At 47.9% G+C, this 20,312-nt stretch overlaps 1 protein-coding gene across 6 annotated transcripts in view; it reads right to left on the reverse strand.

Moving 5' to 3' along the window:
- CRIM1 (cysteine rich transmembrane BMP regulator 1) overlaps window positions 1-16,759 on the reverse strand; it is a 175,442-nt gene extending 158,683 nt beyond the window's left edge. For all 6 annotated transcript variants that reach the window (XM_036334873.1, XM_036334874.1, XM_036334875.1 and 3 more), the window contains exon 1: window positions 16,363-16,759. In XM_036334873.1, the coding sequence (XP_036190766.1) occupies window positions 16,363-16,696 (334 nt within the window). In that variant the 5' untranslated portion in view covers window positions 16,697-16,759. The remainder of the gene's footprint in view (window positions 1-16,362) is intronic.
- Between the last annotated feature and the right edge of the window lie 3,553 nt (window positions 16,760-20,312).

Raw genomic sequence — 20,312 nt, forward strand, 5'->3', positions numbered from 1 at the left:
GGCTCTCCTCTGCCAAGAAGTCTCCTTTTCAGTTACAAGCACTGTTTACCTTGGCTTTCAACCGGAGGGGCACTCCCTCCTTCAAGTGTGTTTCCCAGTCCTCTGTCTCCATTCATTTATTTTATTAAAGACTGAGGGTAACTGTGCGATAGTCCAGCAGCAAGAACAGCTCTGGGTCCTTCGACGGCTGCCTTAAATGAACTGAGGCAGCACAGGCTCTGGGATGCACTCATCTCTGACGTGGGCAGTATCTCCCATCAAGTGAAATTCTCCTCCCGCTGATAAAAGTCTTAGAGAGGGCAACACTCCAAGGAGGAGAACAGACTTGCTTCCCAGCTCTGGGTGCTGGATTCTAAGTGTTCCATGCTCATGAGGCCACATGAAAGTTTTAAGCAGTTACAGGACCATCAACAAGGGGCCCTCAAGAAATTACCTTGCTTAGAATCCTCCCTTGTTAAGGCGTTATAAAGAAGGAGAGCGCTACAGCCTTAACTTTACTGGGCCATCAGTTCCAGCCTGCCCACCTAGCCCCGCCTCCCCCAACACGTATGTTAATGATGGTGGCAATGAATAAAAGGCTCTGAAGAAGGTTACTACAAAGCCACCAACCATGACAATCACATGAGGGACAGTTATCATCACGTGTGAGATGAGCATCTTACCTGTGGAAAAGCTGAAGCTTTTTCAGCAGAGATATCAAAACTAAACTTGCCCTAAGAAAATGGGACTCTCTGGGCACATTCACTAGTGATAAAGGGGTATAGGTGCCCAAGCTTATGATCAGGGTAACTGTGTCTATGTGTCTATGACCTTGTCTATTTTTTTATCTTGGCCAAACCTCTCTCCTTTAGCAGCTGAAAATTTAGAGCCAAATGTATCATCCACAGGTTGTCGTTTGCTGTTGTATCCTTAAGTGGCTAATGTCTTACTGTCCTAATTTGTAAACCATCTTAAGACCGTTGGAAAGTAAACAAACAAACAAAGAGTTCATGACTGCCACTGAAAGAAGGAAAAACAACTCTGGTGCTGCTCAATAACAAGTTGGGACTCCAGCCGTGAGTCATCAAGAATTCCTCCGTCCCGGAAGTCATAGGGTTTGGAGTGAATCCAAATGGGATTTTGCTTTTTTAAATTCCTTATATTGCATTCCTGTGGACTTCCTGTTCAAACCATTGTGTGAGGCACTTTTATTATTCAGTCACCTGCTTCCACCCTTCTGTCATGGGCTTCGGATTTCCTTCCCCAAAGACATTCCTGAGGACTTTGGGAGATCACCTCTGGAGCAGAAAATAAGTTGTGCCCTTCACAGGCATGGCACTAAAAATTCAATACATGCTTGTTAAGTTAAACTCCCTCCTGACCAGTCAACATACATGTGTAAGACCCTATCCCGGATTTTGTGAGGGTATGAAACACTGTTTTATTATCATCAATCAGCCATTGGCCATGTGAAGCGCGTCTGTACAGGAATGCACGATTGTTTATCTGTTGTTTACAAGCGGCTGATCACCATAGCATCTCACCAGCACTCGATCCCTGGTGGCAGGAAGGTTATAAGCAGCCACCCACCCACGAGGAAAATTCTTAGGAGCTGATGAAGGGTTGGTGAATGACAGATGACACCTTTATGACAAACCGGCAAGAAGAAAAGTCCTCGCAAATAAAAAAATACCTTTACAGAGTTGCCAAAATAAATACAGCTGAAACTAACCTGTCATAGCAAAATTGGAAAAATAAATTCTAAGAAGGATCCGGGGTAGGGGCGGAGGAGGAGGACACCGGCCCGGTGAACCAGTTTTGAGCTTCTTCTGCGATGATGTGACTTCGCACTGGGATTCTCTCCACAAGTATGTGTGCTGTTTGTTTCCGTTTCCACGATGCGAACCCAACAGTTCAGATGGAGAAGTGTTTGTATAATATCTTGGATGACCTTGAGTCTAGATTTAGTCAACAAATGTGCATTGAATGCTTCCTGTGTGCCAAGCGCTAGAATAACACATAACCCTGGCACTGGGGTGATCACCGTGAGGCAGGGGTTCAGCAATGGGAACTCTAGCACAGTGTGAGCAGTGCTCTAACCAGGGAGGGAGAAAGTGCTATTTGTGGGCACTGGGGGTGGAGGTAGGGGGTGGGATGGCATTATTTTTTCCTGGGCAGGGCAGGAAGGCTTCACAAAGGAACCAGCAGAGAATGGCAATGTTTGAAAGATGAGAACACATTTAGAAGGATGTTAAGGTAACTTTGGGAATCTGAAAACTGACGCCACCACACCCATTTTCCAGTTGCTGGCTCTGCCCCCCGCCCTCCCCCCTCCAACACACACACCTTTGGTTGCAACAGAAATTAGACAGTACGTGTCACATGCTTCCTCCTCATCTCTGAGTTCTCTCTCCATCTAAGACGGACTTGAAATAAAGTTGGAAAACCTGAACCTCAGGAGGATAGTCAGGGACTGAATTTAGGAGTCTAATTTCCCCTTACCCGTGGGCTTTTTGTAATAACATGCAAATTACTGAGGCTCTCGGGGAAGTTAAATGCTTCTTATACTGAGATTATTTTTTTTAGGTAAAGTTGGGATCATTATGCATATGAAATATAGCCCCTTCTAAAGAAAAAGGTCACTGTTCCTCTTTACTGGCAGCCGGCCCCTGTTTTCTCTCTGTGCAGCTCCTCATACCTTCTACTTTTCCATTCTCTCAAGAAACAGTATCGCCCAAGCATTTCCGACTCAAGGGCATATGCTTACACATTCACACACAGTTTAAAAAATATAATACGTGGACTATGTTCAGTGCCAAACGTAGCTGTAATTATATATTTCTTTTGGACATGTTTTAGGTTATTAAAGCATGTAAATACTTTATCTCCCTCAAGTTTTCCGGGACTCTATTGGCAGAGAACCCTTTCCCTTTTTCTTTCCAGAGCATTGAACACACTTTCCTGAACACATAGTCCGTAACCTTCTTGCTGCGGCTCACCTTTTCCCAGCACCGTCTTTGAAAAGAATTTAACCTCCTTCCAACAACAACTTCTGGCTTCTTTTCCTTTGCTTATTTCCCTACAGAGGTATTCCATTTCTCACCCTAAGTTTCTGTTTTTCCTTTTTGCTATCACATCTAAAATTCCTATGTAAGGCCAAAAACTATGTTTACTGATAACCTACTAGGGGGGAAAAAAAAATCATACCACATTGCCTCCAGGGTAATAAAACTTTTTGTCCCAATCCCCCCAGAAATGAAATCAGTCCGTGATCTTACTGAACTCCACTTGCCTACATAGCGATCTCCCAATTAACGAGGCAGTTTAAACGCCAGAGCACTTTAATTAGAATTGGGGTGTGTTTTTTTTTCCAAATGTATTAGGACAATGCACAATCTTCATTTATTGAGAAGTCATTTTCAGTTTGCTGATCTACAGAGCAGATAGTATACTTAATTTGCTCCTGGCATGCAAGTTGTTTTCGGCACAGCCCTCACACAATGCCAAGTATTCGTTATCTGTGCCGAGCCCTCAGCAGCAAGTGAACACAGGCACGCACACACTTGATGTCCAGAGGCACAAAGGTAAGGTAACTACATCTTGAAAGAAGGAATTATCACAGCTTCCTGCCTCTCTCTGAGTCCTATCTGTAACTGTACCAGGGGCCCGGCTGCCGATGCTACAGATATATTTTACCATCCTGCACACATGTCTGCAGGCCAGCAAGTCCACCGCTCCTTGTAAGGATCCTTGTTCCATGACGCCTTATCACTGTCTGATCCCAAGTATCGTATCCCACTGTGTCAAATGAATGTCACGTCCCCTCCAAACATCTCTGCAGAACTCTCTCCTGCCAGCTGTTAGTACAGACACCTTTACGGCAAGGGGTCCTCAAGGATCTGAAGCTTGGCAGCAACTCTTAATACCTGGGTTACGGATAGATGGAGAGCCACGTGCAGCCGTGCTGGGGAGATCCGGGAGGCCCGTGAAAGGACTGCTGGAAAGCAAGCCTTTCCAGGGGCTTCCAGGGCACCTGGGATCCCGCCCGCCCTGGGTTGTGGCAGGATTCACCAGGGAAGGAGAGTCAAAGCGCAGCCAGAGATGCGGGCCTGGGCGGAACCACAGGGACCTTCTAGCACTGTCTCCGAGGGCAGCAAACTGCACCCTCTGGCTGCTTCCAAGAGCCAAGTGTTGGCTCAGTTACTCAGACTCTCATTACCGCCCCCACCTTTAAAAGTTCTGAAGCTCACATGCAACCAACCAAGCAGGAAGGGAACCAAATAAAGACCTATTGATATACCAAAGGCGAGTCAAGCAAACCCATTTAGGCAAAAGCTCCGGTTAGTAAAAGAACACCCACCCCCATCCACGGTTATTTCAATCGCCACCACTATTAGCTATCCCGAAATCTACCCTGGAAAAGAGAGGATAAGATCCGGAACAGGATTTAACTTCCGATATTATCTTTAGAAAAGAAAAGAAGGAAAGAGAGCATGCCACAGTACTAGAAGTGTTTTCTGTTAAACCACATACAACGTCTGCCCTGTTATTAGTAAACTTACAGCAATTGTCCAGATTGAAGCAAAAAAAAAAAAAAAAAAAAAAAAAGAACAATTTAAAAAATCTTTGGAAGAGTCAAAAGCAAAATATTACAGAAGCCTAAGAAATTAAAGAAATTCACATGGCTAGGGATTGGCAGCTTAGGTAATTGAACTGAAAGTGAGAATCATGGAAGAGATCTACATAATAATTAGCTGCTGAGTTTTCTCATGTCGCACACTCCCAAATGGAGCATTTAGCATTCAGCAGACTTGTTAGCGAATAAATGCCCAACTGGAATTAACTAGCACCTCATTCTGCAAGGCTGCTCTTGGCAAAAATGTAATATCCACAAGGCAAAGCAATGTGATTGCTGGTGAGGCTGTGCTGAGCCTCGCAATCGTTAGAGTAACACAAATGACATCACATCTCAGAGCCACAGGTCCACACCACCTCACTGCGCTCATGGCCCTGCCGCTGGGTAACAGGCGAAGGAAGAATAAACTTTCTAGTTCCCAACAGACCACTTTCCAAGTTTCGCTGTTGGCCTGAACTTGAAAGAGAGTGGAGATCTGCCCTCCTACAGGCACGCCAAAGAGCTTCCTGGTCCCAGGGCTCAGTGACACAGGGAGGGTGTGACGCAGGGAGGGACAAGGAGCTGGCCAGAGGGCAGCAGGTCCCTCTGTGGAGACTATAATCGTTTCGTCCTCCAACATGAGGCACCCAGGTGCTCCCCGCGGCCGGCCAGGGCCTCTCCTTCCACGCACTATTCCTGTTATGTTTCTTTAAATTCAGTCAGCTCCTTCAGGAGACTCCCTGGCAAGTGAAAACAGCAGCAAAGGTAAAAGAATGCTGAGAATTTGGCTGCTGCCTGCAGTATTAGGAGAGACAGCAATTACTCAACTCCCCTAGTGTCAGAGGCAGAAATGAGCATGTGAATTTCGGCAAGTTTTGGCCTGTCTGTGCTCAAGCTTTCTCCCTTTGCATATCTGTCACCCACCTACCTCACAGTCCTAATAATTAATGAAGTAAAAGAAAAATGGAGCAAGAGTGAAAGCAGCAGGCCGGCACAGAGAGGCAGGCATTCGTTCTACCTTGAGTCCAGATTAGGCCAGTTAATAAAGCTTAAAGATTGCCAGCACTTAAAAGGTGCCACTAACTTCCTGATAGATAACGATGTTTTGCTGTCTCCGCCCCATCTATGAAACCTAACCTTGGGAGAACTCCTGATCGGCTCCTCCAAGCCCTTCTGTTTATAGCATTAGGCAAAGAATCATGTAGACACCACCCCCTTCTCCTGCCTTAGCGCTGCAAACACAAGGTAATATTTGACTCCTGCCCAGCACTCCTTTGTAATAAAAACATAGGTCTTACGACCAGAAGGGCCTTAAGATACCTGGTTCAGTCCCCCTGCCTCCAGGAGATAACCGTTTAATGCCCTTTTGACAAATTAAGGCAAAGTCAAGTCAAGGGAAGTCCAGGAGGTTTTATTTCAGTTACTGAGCTACTAAGAAATGAAGGGGGATCTGGGAGCCATGGCTATCAAGCCAACCTCATGCACAAGAATTTTGTGATATGTACCTTTGGGAGCAGCCCTAAATCCTCCCTGCAACAAGCCAGGATATGCACAGACCCATTTAGTCTTTCGATTAAAATACAGAATTTATTTGACCCTTCGCTTTGTCATAGATAGTGGTGACAAATGTCCCTAGAACTTGTCCAAAATATGAGAACGCAATGGTTCTGAAATAGAAACAGCACACCCAATCTTCCTCTAACCATTTCATAATCTTTCCACGCTGGCTTTTCAGAGATAAAACTGTCTGCCATCCATCCCTGTTCCTCACTTCAGAATGTAAACGCCCATATCTTTTTTTAAAAAGGCAACGCTGCAAACTATGGAAAGTGCAAAACAGTAGGAAGGTTTTCAAGATCTGCCTTTGACAAGACGATGGGATGTTCTTCCTCTGCAGATTATAAACACACCCTCCGAGGGGACGGACAGAGCCCACACACCCCGTGTGGCTGATCCCTCCCACCTTCCAGAGCTGAAGTGGTCCTCCTACATACACGTCTATCTCAATACCGCAAGTCTAGTTCCCGTCACACTTCCTCAAGGTAGCTCTGCCTCATTTGGGAAGGTCTTGGGGTGTCTTAAAAAAAAGAGGCATCACAGCCCTGCCCTGTGGAGATAGATGACTTTTGTCATATCACAGCTGTGACCCGTTTTGCTTTGTGGCCTTTGGATGAGAAGCTAAATAAGTTACCTCTGGTAGACCAGGACTTTGCAGGCTCAGGTTTCATTCTGCCCTGCCAGAAATTCCTTTCTGTCTTGAGTCTGAGATGTTTGTTTATGGTTTTTGTTTTGAAATGCTAACTAAAACAGGCACAGTCCCTACAGTATCTTTTTTTTTTAACCTGCTGTAGCCATAGTGTGTTAAATACATAGCTAAAATTCCCAGAGGAGACTCCTCAAACTATATTCTCAGAAACTTAAAATATAAAATGGCAACACCTTTAAATAGAATTAACACCTAATGTTCATAAGACAGCTGTTCCCAGCACATTTCCAATTAGGGTTCATTTTTCAATTTGACAAATATATACTTAAATGAAACCCTGAAATTTGAAAGTTTATCTCATTTTGCTCATAGGTTTCATGTTACTAAATACTAAAAAAATAAATAAATAAAACACATGATCTCACTCATTTGTGGAATATGATGAACAACATAAACTGATGAACAAAAATAGATCCAAAGACATAGAAGCATGGAACAGACCGTCAAACCTCATGGGGAGGGGGGGGGAGGGATCAAACAAAGGACTTGTATGCATGCATATAAGCACAACCAATGGAAACAGACAGTAGGGGGGTGAGGGCCTGTGCTGGGGGGGTGGGGCAGAAGTGGGGGGGGGAGGTCAATGGGCAGAAAAAGGAGACATGTAATACTTTCAACAATAAAGAATTTAAATTAAAAAAAAATAGCCCTGATCGGTTTGGATCAGTGGATAGAGCGTCGGCCTGTGGACTGAAGGGTCCCAGGTTTGATTCCAGTCAAGGGCATGTACCTGGGTTGCGGGCACACCCCCTGTAGGGAATGTGCAGGAGGAAGCTGATCGATGTTTCTCTCTCATCCCTCTCCCTCTCCCTTCCTCTCTGTATAAAAAAAATCAATAAAATAAATAAGTAAAACACTAAAAAATCAATTTCTACTGTGTGATAAGGTTTGGTTGTCAAGGAGAAAATAAAAAGTTATCAACTACTGACCCCTAGGATTATATCTTCATCAAGTTCTTCCTCCTTGTTCCATAATGGCCAACGTAAGGATTTGCCTTGTGAGTTCTCCGAAGCCAGGCATGAAGGAAGAGCTACCATTCTGTCTTCCTAAAGTGGGACGGGCCACACCTACATTAGGAACAGAGGTGCCGAGATATTTCCATTCTAGGGGTTCTTTTCTGGCCTTCCATTGTTGCACAAAGACTTCCCAGGAAAACTGCACTAAAAATCCACAGGGAGGCTGCAGTATCAGCCCACAGGAAAGATGGATGGGACGCATGGGATCACAAAGAGCAAGACATGGACCTGGGCCGGCCCCGATCTCCTGGCTCACTCCCAAGCTGCCCTGTGTCTGAGTCGGCCAGGCCTGCTGCTGCTTCCTTCTGTGCCCTCAGTCACCCCAACCTGGCCTTGGCGATACTCCCAGGATCTCCAGGGATGCCTGGAAACTCACAGAAAACCGTCTAATAAAAGAAATGTAATTCACTTTCACAAAACCACGTGCCATCAATATTAAGATATGTCACCTTTTTAAAAACCTTCATTGGAAGTAGCTCTCTGGAAGTCAAGGAGTCAAACCACAAAATCAAGCGAGTGTCCACACAGCGCTAAACAAACAACAGAGGGGCTGGGAGTTACCAGTTGAGCGGGATCAAACGAATGAATGTTTCCTTGGTCCAGAAACCCTGGACTCAGGGTCCCCTGCTCTCAGTACTTCACAGACCCGTTCTCTCTGACAAACACCTGAGGCCAAAATTTCTCTGGCTGAGTCCTCTGCCAAAGAGACTTAGTTAAGTGTGGAGGAGGTGTGTGTGTCCACGAAGTTGAATTTTAAAAATCTTATATATATAGAGAGAAAGCTAACAAAGAAGAAAATGAGAAAGGATGGAAATTAGAATTAATATTAATTATCTTTTTACAATCTATTTGGTAGTAGGAATACTAGCCATTATATGTGTGCGCGCACACACACATGTACGTAATATATACGTACATTCATTCTCACCAATCCTCACTATAATACCTACTTGATAGAAAGCTATTAAAATTCCATTTTCACAGATGAGGAAACTGAAGCCCCAAACAACTAAGCAAGCTGGCTGCTCACAGTTCAAGCAATAACCAAGCTGAGATTTGAACACAGGTTTACCTAACCCCAACGCCTATTTTCTATTTCCTAAAACATCGTGCACTGGAGGAGGGAGGAAAGGATACCCTCGGGCCTTGCTTGGCACTACGCCCTCCATTAAATTCTTCCCGTGGTCAGCGTCAGAGTTAGGGCCCCTCTTAGTCCTCCTGGGAGGCCAGCACTTCCATACCCCAGAGCTTGGCAGTATGTCTTGGACTATAATGAGCTGCCTCAGCTAACTACCATCAGACCATGGCCTCTGTGAAAGCGGGCCCCTATCTTCTTTACTGTGGTAGAAAAGGAATTATCCTGATGGCAGCTCTTACTTAGATGCCCCACTCTGTGCCCAGGGACCAGCTAGCTTTTCGCTAATTAAAGGTGAGGTGCAGGGCCAGTGGCATTGACACCACCTGGGAGTTTATGAGCAACGCAGAATCTCAGGCCTGGCCCAGACCTTCTGAATCAGAACCCGCCTGTTTAATAAGACCCCCGGGTGATTTGTATGCACGTTAACATTTCAGAAGCACAGTTTTTTCTCATTTCATCCTCACCGCAAACATAGGTGGTACCTATTACTATTAACAGCTAAGGAAACTCAGGCTTAGAAGTGGTAGCACCACTATATAGCACAAAAACCAAACCCCATAGAAGCTGCTCAGTAAATACCTGAGTGGAAGGATGGCAAGGAAACAAGGAGGGCTAAAAGAAAACAGGAATGGACTGGTTAAATGTCTGGCCTCTGCTTTTGCCTAGCTTGTACCCATTGTGGCAACAGGAGGAGTGGGGCAGTGGTATCCATCAGTGCCACCCCCCGAGAGCTAGGAGCAAAATCCTCCAGAATATAATGTGAAGGAAAGCACATTACTGATTATTATAGCAGAGTTTAGGTGCCCTCCCCTTTCCCAAATAAAATACCAGCCCACAGATAAATCGTTATAGTTATACATTTACAATTCCTACAACTTAATGAAGAAAACGGCAGATCCCTCCTTCTTTATTGTGACCCAAAATATACGAACTTGGTAGAAACTATTTAGACAAAGCATAACAAATGGGCAACAGGAGGGAAAGCCGCAAATAACTTCAGAGGCCTTTAAACAAGCTGTTTAATTCAATGCACTTATAGTGTTGGGGGAAGGGGGGGGGGGAACGTGAACTCAATAATAATTCACTCCCTTCCTAAGAACTCAAACTCCTTTACTGATGAGCAATTACTCAGGTAGAGGAGGGTGAAGCCGAACAAGAAAATGAGTCCATACCAAGTTGTTTTACTTACATGAATAGCAGCTTCATCATTATTGTTTACTCCATGCCGTTCATTCTTCTAAGTGCTTCATAGGGAGGGATTTATTCACTATTATTAATCCACTACACAGATGAGAAAACTGAGATGCACAGAAAAAATGGAGTGCAGATTTGACCCCAGAAACCAAATTTCTAATACAAGCATTTCACATTGGCAATTAACCAGGGTTGGGGGAAGGGAGGTAAGGAAGTGAAAACTGTTCATTTTGTAACAGGCGAAAAAGGGACCTATTTTAAATTTTATTTTTTTCATGTGGGCCCAAAATGAACACTTACTAGTGTTTACCTTGAGAGCTTTCTTAAATGTAAGTATATTCAACCCCACCCTGTGTCCATAAACCTGTCTAAGCACAGAGGTTTTCCATGATTTGACCAGGCTAACTGGCCAGGACAAGCAGCAGCGAGTGGGTGAAGCTGGCAGATGCTGATAAAGGGACACCTCTCAGTTCACTGCCCACGCTCATCTGCCTAGTGGAACAAGCCAGAACAAAGAGAACATCGCTCTCCAAAGGCAACTTGCCATTGTGAGCCACGGCTACTAAAGTGTTAAGAATGCAGCCTCATTCTTAGATGTTGGGAAACACTATTTTGTACTGCACAGGCTCTAAGAATGGGGAGGGTCCCCTCCCCCACCCCAAACAACTCCTACTCCTACTTTTAAATTTAGTTCGAATTTGAATGCTCCTTTTTCGCTTTGCTACCAGGGCTTGAAAAGATCCTCCCAGATCCTGTGATTCCTAGAACAAATTTCGGCCACATCTTTCACTCACCAACTAATCACATACAGACTCCCAGAATCACTTCTACTTGGCTCGAACTTATATGATTATGTAGACTTTTTAAAGGTCTTGCTGCCCAATTCTTCATCTTGATTAAGAGTGTCAAGAGTGGGGAACTCATCTGAGAGGTCCCCGGGCTCTCCGGTTGCTCCCCAGCCCCGGCAGAGGGCCTAGGAGAATAGATGATCAATGAATGAGTGACTGCTTTCCATGCAAAGACAAGACAGATGTTTGAAAATTCAATTTTGGAGAATTCAGTCTCTGAGAAGGAAGGCTTTTAGTTATGCATGCATGCCTGACTCGTCCACTGTTTCTTCTTCAAATAATTAATGGAGCTTTACTAGGGCGCCTCCAAAATCCTGATGCTACATGCGCTGTATGGAACACAGCGTCACAGGAACCTGCTTCACCAAACATATTTACCTTCCACTCACTTTCCCACATCCTATCTGATGGTATGTACACGCCACGGCAGCACTGCCATCTCTCATGTCAGTGCCATAGCCTGAAAGACATTAAACACACCCACATTTTTCAGGAATTTCACAATTAACGTCTGGAATGTGTTTTGGATTATTCTTCAAAGGATGACATAGCTGCCCTAAGATGAATTCAATATTTTTCCCTTCTCCCATTTGTCATTCTTTAGTCCTCCCACTCCATTACCTTCTCAGGGTCATCTGTTTTATCTATTTCCCCCAACTTCATAATGCCTGTCCCCTTGTGTTCCCCCCTCCCCCCCGCAAGCTATCCCCTTGTTCATGCAGATCACTGCATGTTAATCAATCCCCCCAAAACACAGAAACCTGCACCACATCACGAACCACTGCCTACACCTGGATTCAATGCCCGTCATGAAGCACTGTTCAGAACAGTTTTCTTCATAAATTAACCTGCTTGCAACTGCACTGCCAACATACTGCTTGGTCACTGTTAAATATGTGTTAATGGCTGCACATGTCTCCAGACTTGCTAGTGTTGCCTTTTGGTCCTCTGCAATTCCTTTGCCCAGTGTTTTTATGTGACCAGACTCCTCAGTAACAGTGAGGAGGACTTTGCAAGCTTGATAGTCCAAGTGAAGGTCAGAAAGTCCTGTCATTTGTATATGTGCAGTGAATAGTCTCTCCGTGTTCTGTCAATATTTATTTTTGGGAGGAACTAATTATTTCCTTGTTTACTTGCATTTCTCTTCCCATACCCTATGAATGTATTTTTATAGGCCCTCTGCTTGCTTCTCGCAGGCATGGCAAAGCTCATGCTAAATGAAGACTTGGAGGGAGAAAATGAAACACATTATGGCAACAGTATCAGAAAACCAGTCTGCTCTGTGCTGTAAGCACCCAGACCATAGCCTTGATTCTTGTACTCACTGCCCTACGGAAAGTGGGCAGAAGGAACGTTTAAAGTACCTGGGGCAAGGAAAGGAGGCAGTTTTTAGACAGGAGTGGTGAAAATACTGAAGTTCCATAAAGAGGACGTAACCACTAGGAAGAAAGTTGGTGCTCAACTGCGATACCCATCACCTGGATCTAACACAGCCACGTTCTCAGGGCAAAGCCACTCAGCAAGCTGGCACCTCACTCTGTCCACACACCGTCAAACGCAAGCCACCATCGGCCCTTTGTTACTTAGAGAAGATTCTCCTTGGCACCTCTCCCCACCCCTTACCAAAGCATACGTACTCTTCCACATTAGGAGGAAAAAAAACCGTCCTCACCCCCTTATCTCAACATGTAATCCTCACCGTCCAATCAGAACGTTCTTCCTAGAAAATCCCCCTTCAGTCCCTTTTCAACACTCTCTTGGAACTCCCCAAGAGCTCTCCCGTCCAGTCTTCTTGCTCCAGAGTTCAGAATCCAAACCTGTTCCTCTGGCTTCCAGGCCATTTACCTGGAGGCAGGCAGCCGGGCCAAGAACCAGGCCACTCAGGATGTTGCCAAGGGCGCAGGAAGACTCACCAAATGCCTGGAAACAGGAAAGGTTGGGTCTTCCCAAAGGCCAGCACTCACTTTGTTTATTTATTATATATTTTTATCGATTTCAGAGAGGAAGGGAGAGAAGGAAATACCAATGATGAGAGAGAATCATTGATTGGCTGCCTCCTGCTCCCCCCCCCCCCCCCCCCACACACACACCTTACTGGGGTCCGGCCACAACCTGAGCATGTGCCCTTGACTGGAACCAAACCCAGGGCCCTTCAGTCTGCAGGCCAATGCCAAACCACTGAGCCAAACCAGCTGGGGCAGCACTCACTTTTTAGACTGAGAGAAAGCAGAAAAAACCACAGGTGTCTGGTTCTAGGCTCAATTTTTAAAATGCAATTATCCTAAAACTTTTTTTATTAATAACTTAATGAGGATATACTCAATAGCAATCTAAATTATGCCCCCAAAAGTTCGAGTGTCGGTATCATGTGAGCCACCGGACCCAACTGTTCACATTATTTAACCTTTCAGAAAATATTTTTTCTCAGTCTTCTTTTTGTGGAGAAGACAGTTCGCTTATCCAATGCACACTTACTGAGAGCCTACGATGGACCAGGGTGCCTTAAAAACCTAAGGCATTGTGCCGTAAGTTGGAAGGGGTCCATTTCTGCACTGATTTATCTAACTCACTCTGTGGACTGCAGTTAACAATATAATCCCTCACACACAAAACCAGTATGCGAGGTAACACAAAAATTACTGCAAGTTGGCAAATAGAGCAATGTAATTTATATTTAAGTTATGTCACCAAAGCAGGTAGATTAGTCATGATAATATTTCTATACCAAGCAGTATGTTTTCTCAGTGGAGCCAATTAAATAAGAAGTTTTTCAAGAGTTTTCATTAACAGATACAACCAGTAGGGGTCATTTTAGTGCAAAAATCGCAGCAAAAGAGGCTTCAACATGAATAAAATATATCGATTCCTATTCATGTTAGTTATGATAATCGTGTTTCAGTGCATGACTCTCTGAATAAAAACGGAAACTGAGGGAAACACTGGCCATTGAGAAGTTTCTTGCAAAGTAACAGAAAAACAAGAGAAAGTCAGCACCTTCTACATAATTCCTGATGTGTAAAGACTCTAATTCTAAAAAAGAAAAAAGGTTACTCACTTAAGCTATGTTTTCCATAAATCTTGTAGTAAAGTGAAATACTGGAAATTGTAGATACACTTTTGAAAATGCCTGTTTAAATCCAACCATATATCGTGCCAGGTAACACTGTCCTTCTAACTTTGGTTTCATGGGTTCAGAATGTAACTTAATTGCTGCTTGTAGAATTCTAAAAAAATTAAAATAAAGTGCCCTGGGCACACAATTTTGGTAGCTGAAAATAGGCCTGCTAAAAGAAAAGTGATGCTAGGGGACATGAATTCAAATATAATCATGGCAGCAGCGATTTTAAAGGCTAATACCAAGTGCTTGGGGTGTTACCAGAAGAAAGGAAGCTATGAGGGATCGCATCATTTCAGAGGAATGAAAGGCTCACCAGCCAACTGCCAAAATAACTATATACTCTGACACGGTGCTATTGTTGCCAAAACACTTGATTACTGTTCCCTAGGCTCCACATTTCCTCCACCAGAAATATATCACGAAGAAACAAAACAAGGGTGAGAATCTTCAGAGCCTCCCAAAGTCCTTCTCAGAGCACAGCAGTTTCCACTGCATTTAACCCCGGTTCACGTTGCCTGTTCTTTTCAGATTGATGGGGGGCTGGCTTAAGTACATTGTACACTCCAAGTGGCAGGGTTCAAAGATGCATCTTTTAGCCCAAGTCATCGAGGGTTACCCAAGTCAAACACATAAAACTGTAACAGAAGTTGCTCTCCTGGCGGTTTTTCCTGATGAGAGACCTAAACACAAAATGGGACTTAACACCAGGTGAGAGGTGTTTGCATTTCAGGCAAATGAACTCTTCTAACCCAGGGTCTTAAGAGGGCAGGTACCCGGCCCTTCTGAGAAGTGTTCCCTCCACTCACTGCCCACTAGCCTCCAAACCAGAGAGACCTCCCGGATTTTCCTGTCCAAAATCTAAAAACAGCAGGTATAAGTACATATGCACCTCTGTGTATTTAAGGGAAACCGCAGAATTGAAGCCTTTTAATACACCCATCAAATCCCTAAGGTTGCTACCCTCTTTCTAGTACCCAACACAACCAACACATATATTGTGCGTTGCTTCCAAAAAAAAAAAAACCAACAAAAAAAACCACCCTTCTTCTTTCCCTGTTTTCCTAGGTGCTGGCCGTGAGCAGTAAGGAAAGGACCGGGCAGAGGGCCCCTGTCCCTCCCCCTCGCCTCGCAGCTCCTCTGCTCAGACACTAGGATGCCCCAGAACAGCATCATCACCCCAACGTCAGCCCGAGCAGTGCTCCCACTTCCCACTGGTGCTCACGAGCCCTGCCCATCAGCCACATAAAAAGAACTCACTGCCTCTGTCTAGACCCCAACCCAGCCCAGGCACCCCGAGGCCGAGGCAGGTGGGCCGAGTTTAAGGCCAACACCCTCCCTACAGCGGTCCTCCCGGGGAAGGGGAGGAGGCTCCACGCATCTCCTCTCTTTCTCCCTCCATCAGCCTCAACACGCCGTGCGCAACGCTCAGTGGAGAACAATCCTCGCTGTCAAACAAAAAGAAGGCAACCGGCAACGCGCTAGGAAACACGCAGATACCTGATCTCCAACAGCAGCCACTAAGAGGAACAACTTTTCACTCCCAGATGCGAGCCCCCTTCCCCCTCTCCATTCAGCAGAGAGCCTTCGGCCGTTTTCAAGAGGCAAATAAATGAGTAACCACCGTACGTAACTTCCCCGGGCTGCCAGGCGCCCGGGCTGAAACTGATTTATATGCGGAGGAGGAGGAAGGGGGTGAAGGAAGAGCGCAGGGGAAAAATAACCAGGGAGTCACAGGGAGTGAGATGGAGACACGTCTCCTCTGCCCACAGGATCTCGCGGCCGGCGTGCGGCACTCGGTCCCACACGGCGCTCCCGTGGGGAGGGCGACGGGGGCCGGCCTCCCCGAGGGGCTTGCGACAGCCCCCGCAGTGCCCCTGCCCGCGGCACCCCCACCTCGGGGCGCAGGGCCGGACCTCCGCGCGCAGCCCAAGCCCGAATGGCCACCCGCGTGCGACCCCTCCCACCCGCTCCCCGGCCTCCACCCCCGGAATCCAACCTCGCCGCGGCAGGCCGAGCGCGGGGGGAGGCAGCGAGCGGGAACCGAGGGGCGCGGGGCTCCCTCCCGGGGCCGGGGGGGGCCGCCCCTTCTCCCGCGGAGTCCTCTCTCCGCAAAGTCTCGGCCAAACTTTGTTCTGCGCCGAGGGACGGCGCGGGCCAGGTGGGAGAGGGCCGTGGCGCAGGGCCCTACCTTCACAAACGCCCACTTCGTATTCGGTGATGGAGTCGCCATTGAGCGGGGGGCGGATGACACAGCGCAGCCCCCGGTCGCAGGCGCCGTGGAGCCCGTAGGCGCCGCCGCAGCTCTCGTTCCTCTGGCGGGCGCACATGTAGCAGCAGCCGCAGACGCCCTGCACGATGCTCCCCGGGCAGTTCCTGGGCTCCTCGCACTTGGACTCGTCGCAGGGCAGGCAGACCAGCGCGCGGGTGCCGGAGCGCGCCAGCAGCAGCAGCAGCGGCCCCAGCAGCCAGACCAGGAGGTGCCCGCAGCCGGCCAGCCCCCTGCCCCCCGCCACCAAGTACATCCTCCTGCGCCGCCGCCGCCTCCTCCTCGCAGCCGGGCCGGGAGCGGGGCGGGCGCCCTCCCCTGCGTGGGGCACACGCGCCGCCGCCGCAGCACCCGCCGCCCGCGGTCCTCGCCGCCCCCCTGGGGGTCTCCGGGGCGCGCCTCCTCTGGCGGGGCGAGGCCCCCGCCTCCCGTGCGGGCCGCGCCGACCCCGAGCCCGCTAGCCTTGGCGCCAGCGGTGGCTTCCCCTCCTCCTCCTCCTCCCGGGAGGGAGGGGAAAAAAAGAAAAAAGTTTCCTCTCGGCAGCTCCGGTTCAACCCAAACTTCTGGCGGCGGCGGCGCTCAGCTCCAGCCCGGGCTGGCGGCGCCTCCTCCTCCTCCTCCTCCGCGTCGGCCGGCCCCGCGGCGCTAGCGGCAGCGGCAGCGGCGGCGGCGGCGCAGCCCCCGGGCGGGTCCCCGCCTCCCGAGCCGCCGAGCGGGCGCGGAGCAGCAGCGGAAGGTTGGCGGTGCTCGCGGCGCGCCCCGCTCCACTCACTCCGGCGCGGCTCCTCCGGGCGCTTGTTTATGGCTGGAGCCTCCGCCGCTCGGGCTGCGCCCTCCCCCATCCTACCTCATCCCAGGCCTCGCCCCCCCCCCCCCCGCGCCGCGCGCCGCTCATTGGCTGCCCCCGCCACCCTCCCGGCCGGCCGGCCCCCTCCCCCTCCCCCTGCCTCCCGCCCGGGCGGCCGGGCCCTTCCTCCCTCGCACGCCTCCTTCTCCTCCCCCTCCTTCCCCTCCTCCCCGTCCTCCCTCTCCTCCTCCCTCTCCTCCCTCTCCTCCCTCTCCTCCTCCTCCTCCTCCTCCTCCTCCTCCTCCAGGCCCCGGAGCACCGAGCCGGCCTTGAGGCCGAGCCTTTGCGCGCCTGTTTCCGCGGGCGCCGCGGCTCGGGGTTTGGGGCGCTCCGGGTGAGCAGCGACCGGGGTTTGGGGCGCTCCGGGTGAGCAGCGAGAGTCGCTCGTCCCGAGCGCCCGCCGGCAGCGGGGCCTTCCTGGGAGCCCCGAGGGCGAGACCTCCGGGGCCGGTTTGGAGTTCGGAGAGCGACGGGGTCCCCACAATCTCAGGGCCGAGGGGATTGTTGCAGCCTGGGCTGGGGCGCCGTCCGGATCGAACCCCGGGAGAGGGAAGTACATGCATGGAGCCTTCGTAAAGTGGATGCGAATCCATCTTTCACTCGAGCTGGGAATAGACTTTGTAAAAGATACTATGTAATGGAGTCTCGGGCAGCTCGGGGCGCCTCCAGCGAAGCTGCTGGGGAATTAACTAACTGCTTTAAAAATGGTCTGGGTAAATACTCCGCGGGGGAGGGGGGCTGTGGGGGCTGCGGCAGCTCGGTTGAATTGTAACTGTCCACAGTCTGTATGTTTGGTCTCTCTGCTCTGCGCCGAGGTGCTGTATTATGGGAGGGGTGAATGGAAAGTAAGAGAGCTGACTGTTCCTCCCCTGAGTAAGGCGGAATACTGGATTATCACGCGTCTTGACATGACTAGACCCGTATATCTCGTGCATCCTTAATGTCATCTTAGAATGCCCTTTTCTTTCCCAAGCTCGTGGACAAAAATGGTAGGTTTCAATTTTTTCATTTGTTGTGAATATATTAATAAAGAAGACGTATGGCCTTGGCCCAGTAGCTCAGCTGGTTAGAGCATCGTCCTGATACGCCAGGTTGCGGGTTCCATCCTGGTCAAGGCACGTACAAGAATCAGCCAATGAATGCATAACTGCAACAACAAGCCTCTCTCTCTCTCTCTCTCTCTCTCTCTCTCTCTCTCTCTCTCTCCCATATCAATAAATAAATTTAAAAAGTAAGTCGTATGCTTAAGATTTTTTATGATAAACCAGTTTTAAAACAACAGAAATGATGCAGAATGTGTCCTGTGGAGATTGTGTCCAGCTCCTCTGTGGCTGTCAGAAAAGGCTCTCAACAATGACCAGCTCTGTAGTGGCCCACCATTCATTCACAGGATGCGCACCAGAGTCAATAAAATTAGTGAATTCACAAAAACCGACCTGGATCGGCGTGGAAAAAACGATCAGGTCCTGCGGCAGGTGTGAGGTGGGAATGGCCGATGGACTTTCTTACCCAAAACAGTCTGCCTGCAGGAAGGTGGCAGCCAAGTGGGCCCTGAAAATCATGACTAATGAACCCAAGTTAATAGCATGGCCGTGTCAGGAGAAAGGAAACAGAGCTGCCTTTGAAACCCTCTGTTTGCGGAACAAATTTACAGTTATTATAAATATTTTGCTTTAACCACTCTAATCCTGAACGGAAAAGCCAAAGTTACCGGTGGAATATTCCCCAGTCGCTGGCATCAGAAAACCAAACCTTCCTACAATTATATGTCTTTGTCCTGAGGAGGGCAAGAGGCTCATTAATGATCAGTGATTGCCAGAAGGTAATAGAGAAGAAACAGTAGGAAGGGGAAGTGAGCATCCCATTCTCTGGAAGGTAAACCCTTCTAGCGCTGTTGGGATGACTCCTTTCCAAGGATGCTGCGGAGACAATTCCTGCAATTCTGTAAGTCAGCTTAGATGATCCACAAAGGACCTCATACCCTAAGGTTCCATGATTGTAACTACTAAGTGATACAAATCATTTAAAATATGCCCGATTTTCTAGTAGCAAAATTCAAGAAAAGTTAGCCACACTACACTGTGAAACCGGGCTGTTTCTTGTACCCCAACTATGCAGCCGTGCTTCACATGGGGTTTGCCAACAAACTGTCATCATTACGCTGTGTTAAAAGGCCCTCTCCACTCTCGCAGAGGAGGTTATCTGTATTTCTGTTGAAATGGAAGCATAAAGGCATTTTTAAAACACAGCAGATAACATTGTGGGACTCAACAGGAAAAGCCAAGGTCAGGTGATGGGGGAAAATGCACAGAAAGAAAATCACTTTCCTTTGACAAAAAAAAGAGAGTAGTAATCTTTGTCAGAGTCTCGTTTTTTATTCGTGTTTGTTTGTTTGGCAATATATTAAGGGTTAGAGAAAGCTAGAGATTGAACACAGGCAAGGGACTATATGGAGGTCCCCATCCATCCTTAGGATTCCAGAGGTAGAGCAACTTGGAAGGTAGATACAGGTTGATTTCTTATGGGAATTCAAGCCAGACTTAGAACTGGAGAGAGTCTTAAAACTTAAGATGGATGCATCAGCTCAAAAGAAACTCAAGTTACAGGTAGTCCTTTGCCAGAGAATAGGTCAGAGAAGCAAAGGAGAAAACAGGGTAATGACTGGAAGCCTAATAACTAGGGGCCAATAAACCTGCAAGGGCCTGGCAACTTCTGGGAACCAGAGTGTGAACTAGGAGCTCAGTTACTAAATAGCTGTTTCTTCCAGAAGCCCAGGCAATGGAACTGATGCTCAAACACAGAAGGAGTCCCTCATCTTTAGAGACTACCAGGGGTGGGCAAACTTTTTGACTCGAGGGCCACAATGGGTTCTTAAACTGGACTGGAGGGCCGGAACAAAAGCATGGATGGAGTGTTTGTGTGAACTAATATAAATTCAAAGTAAACATCATTACATAAAAGGGTACGGTCTTTTTTTTTTAAGTTTTATTCATTTCAAACGGGCCGGATCTGGCCCGCGGGCCGT

Source organism: Myotis myotis, unplaced genomic scaffold (assembly GCF_014108235.1).
Source record: "Myotis myotis isolate mMyoMyo1 unplaced genomic scaffold, mMyoMyo1.p scaffold_m19_p_14, whole genome shotgun sequence".
NCBI lineage: Eukaryota > Metazoa > Chordata > Mammalia > Chiroptera > Vespertilionidae > Myotis > Myotis myotis.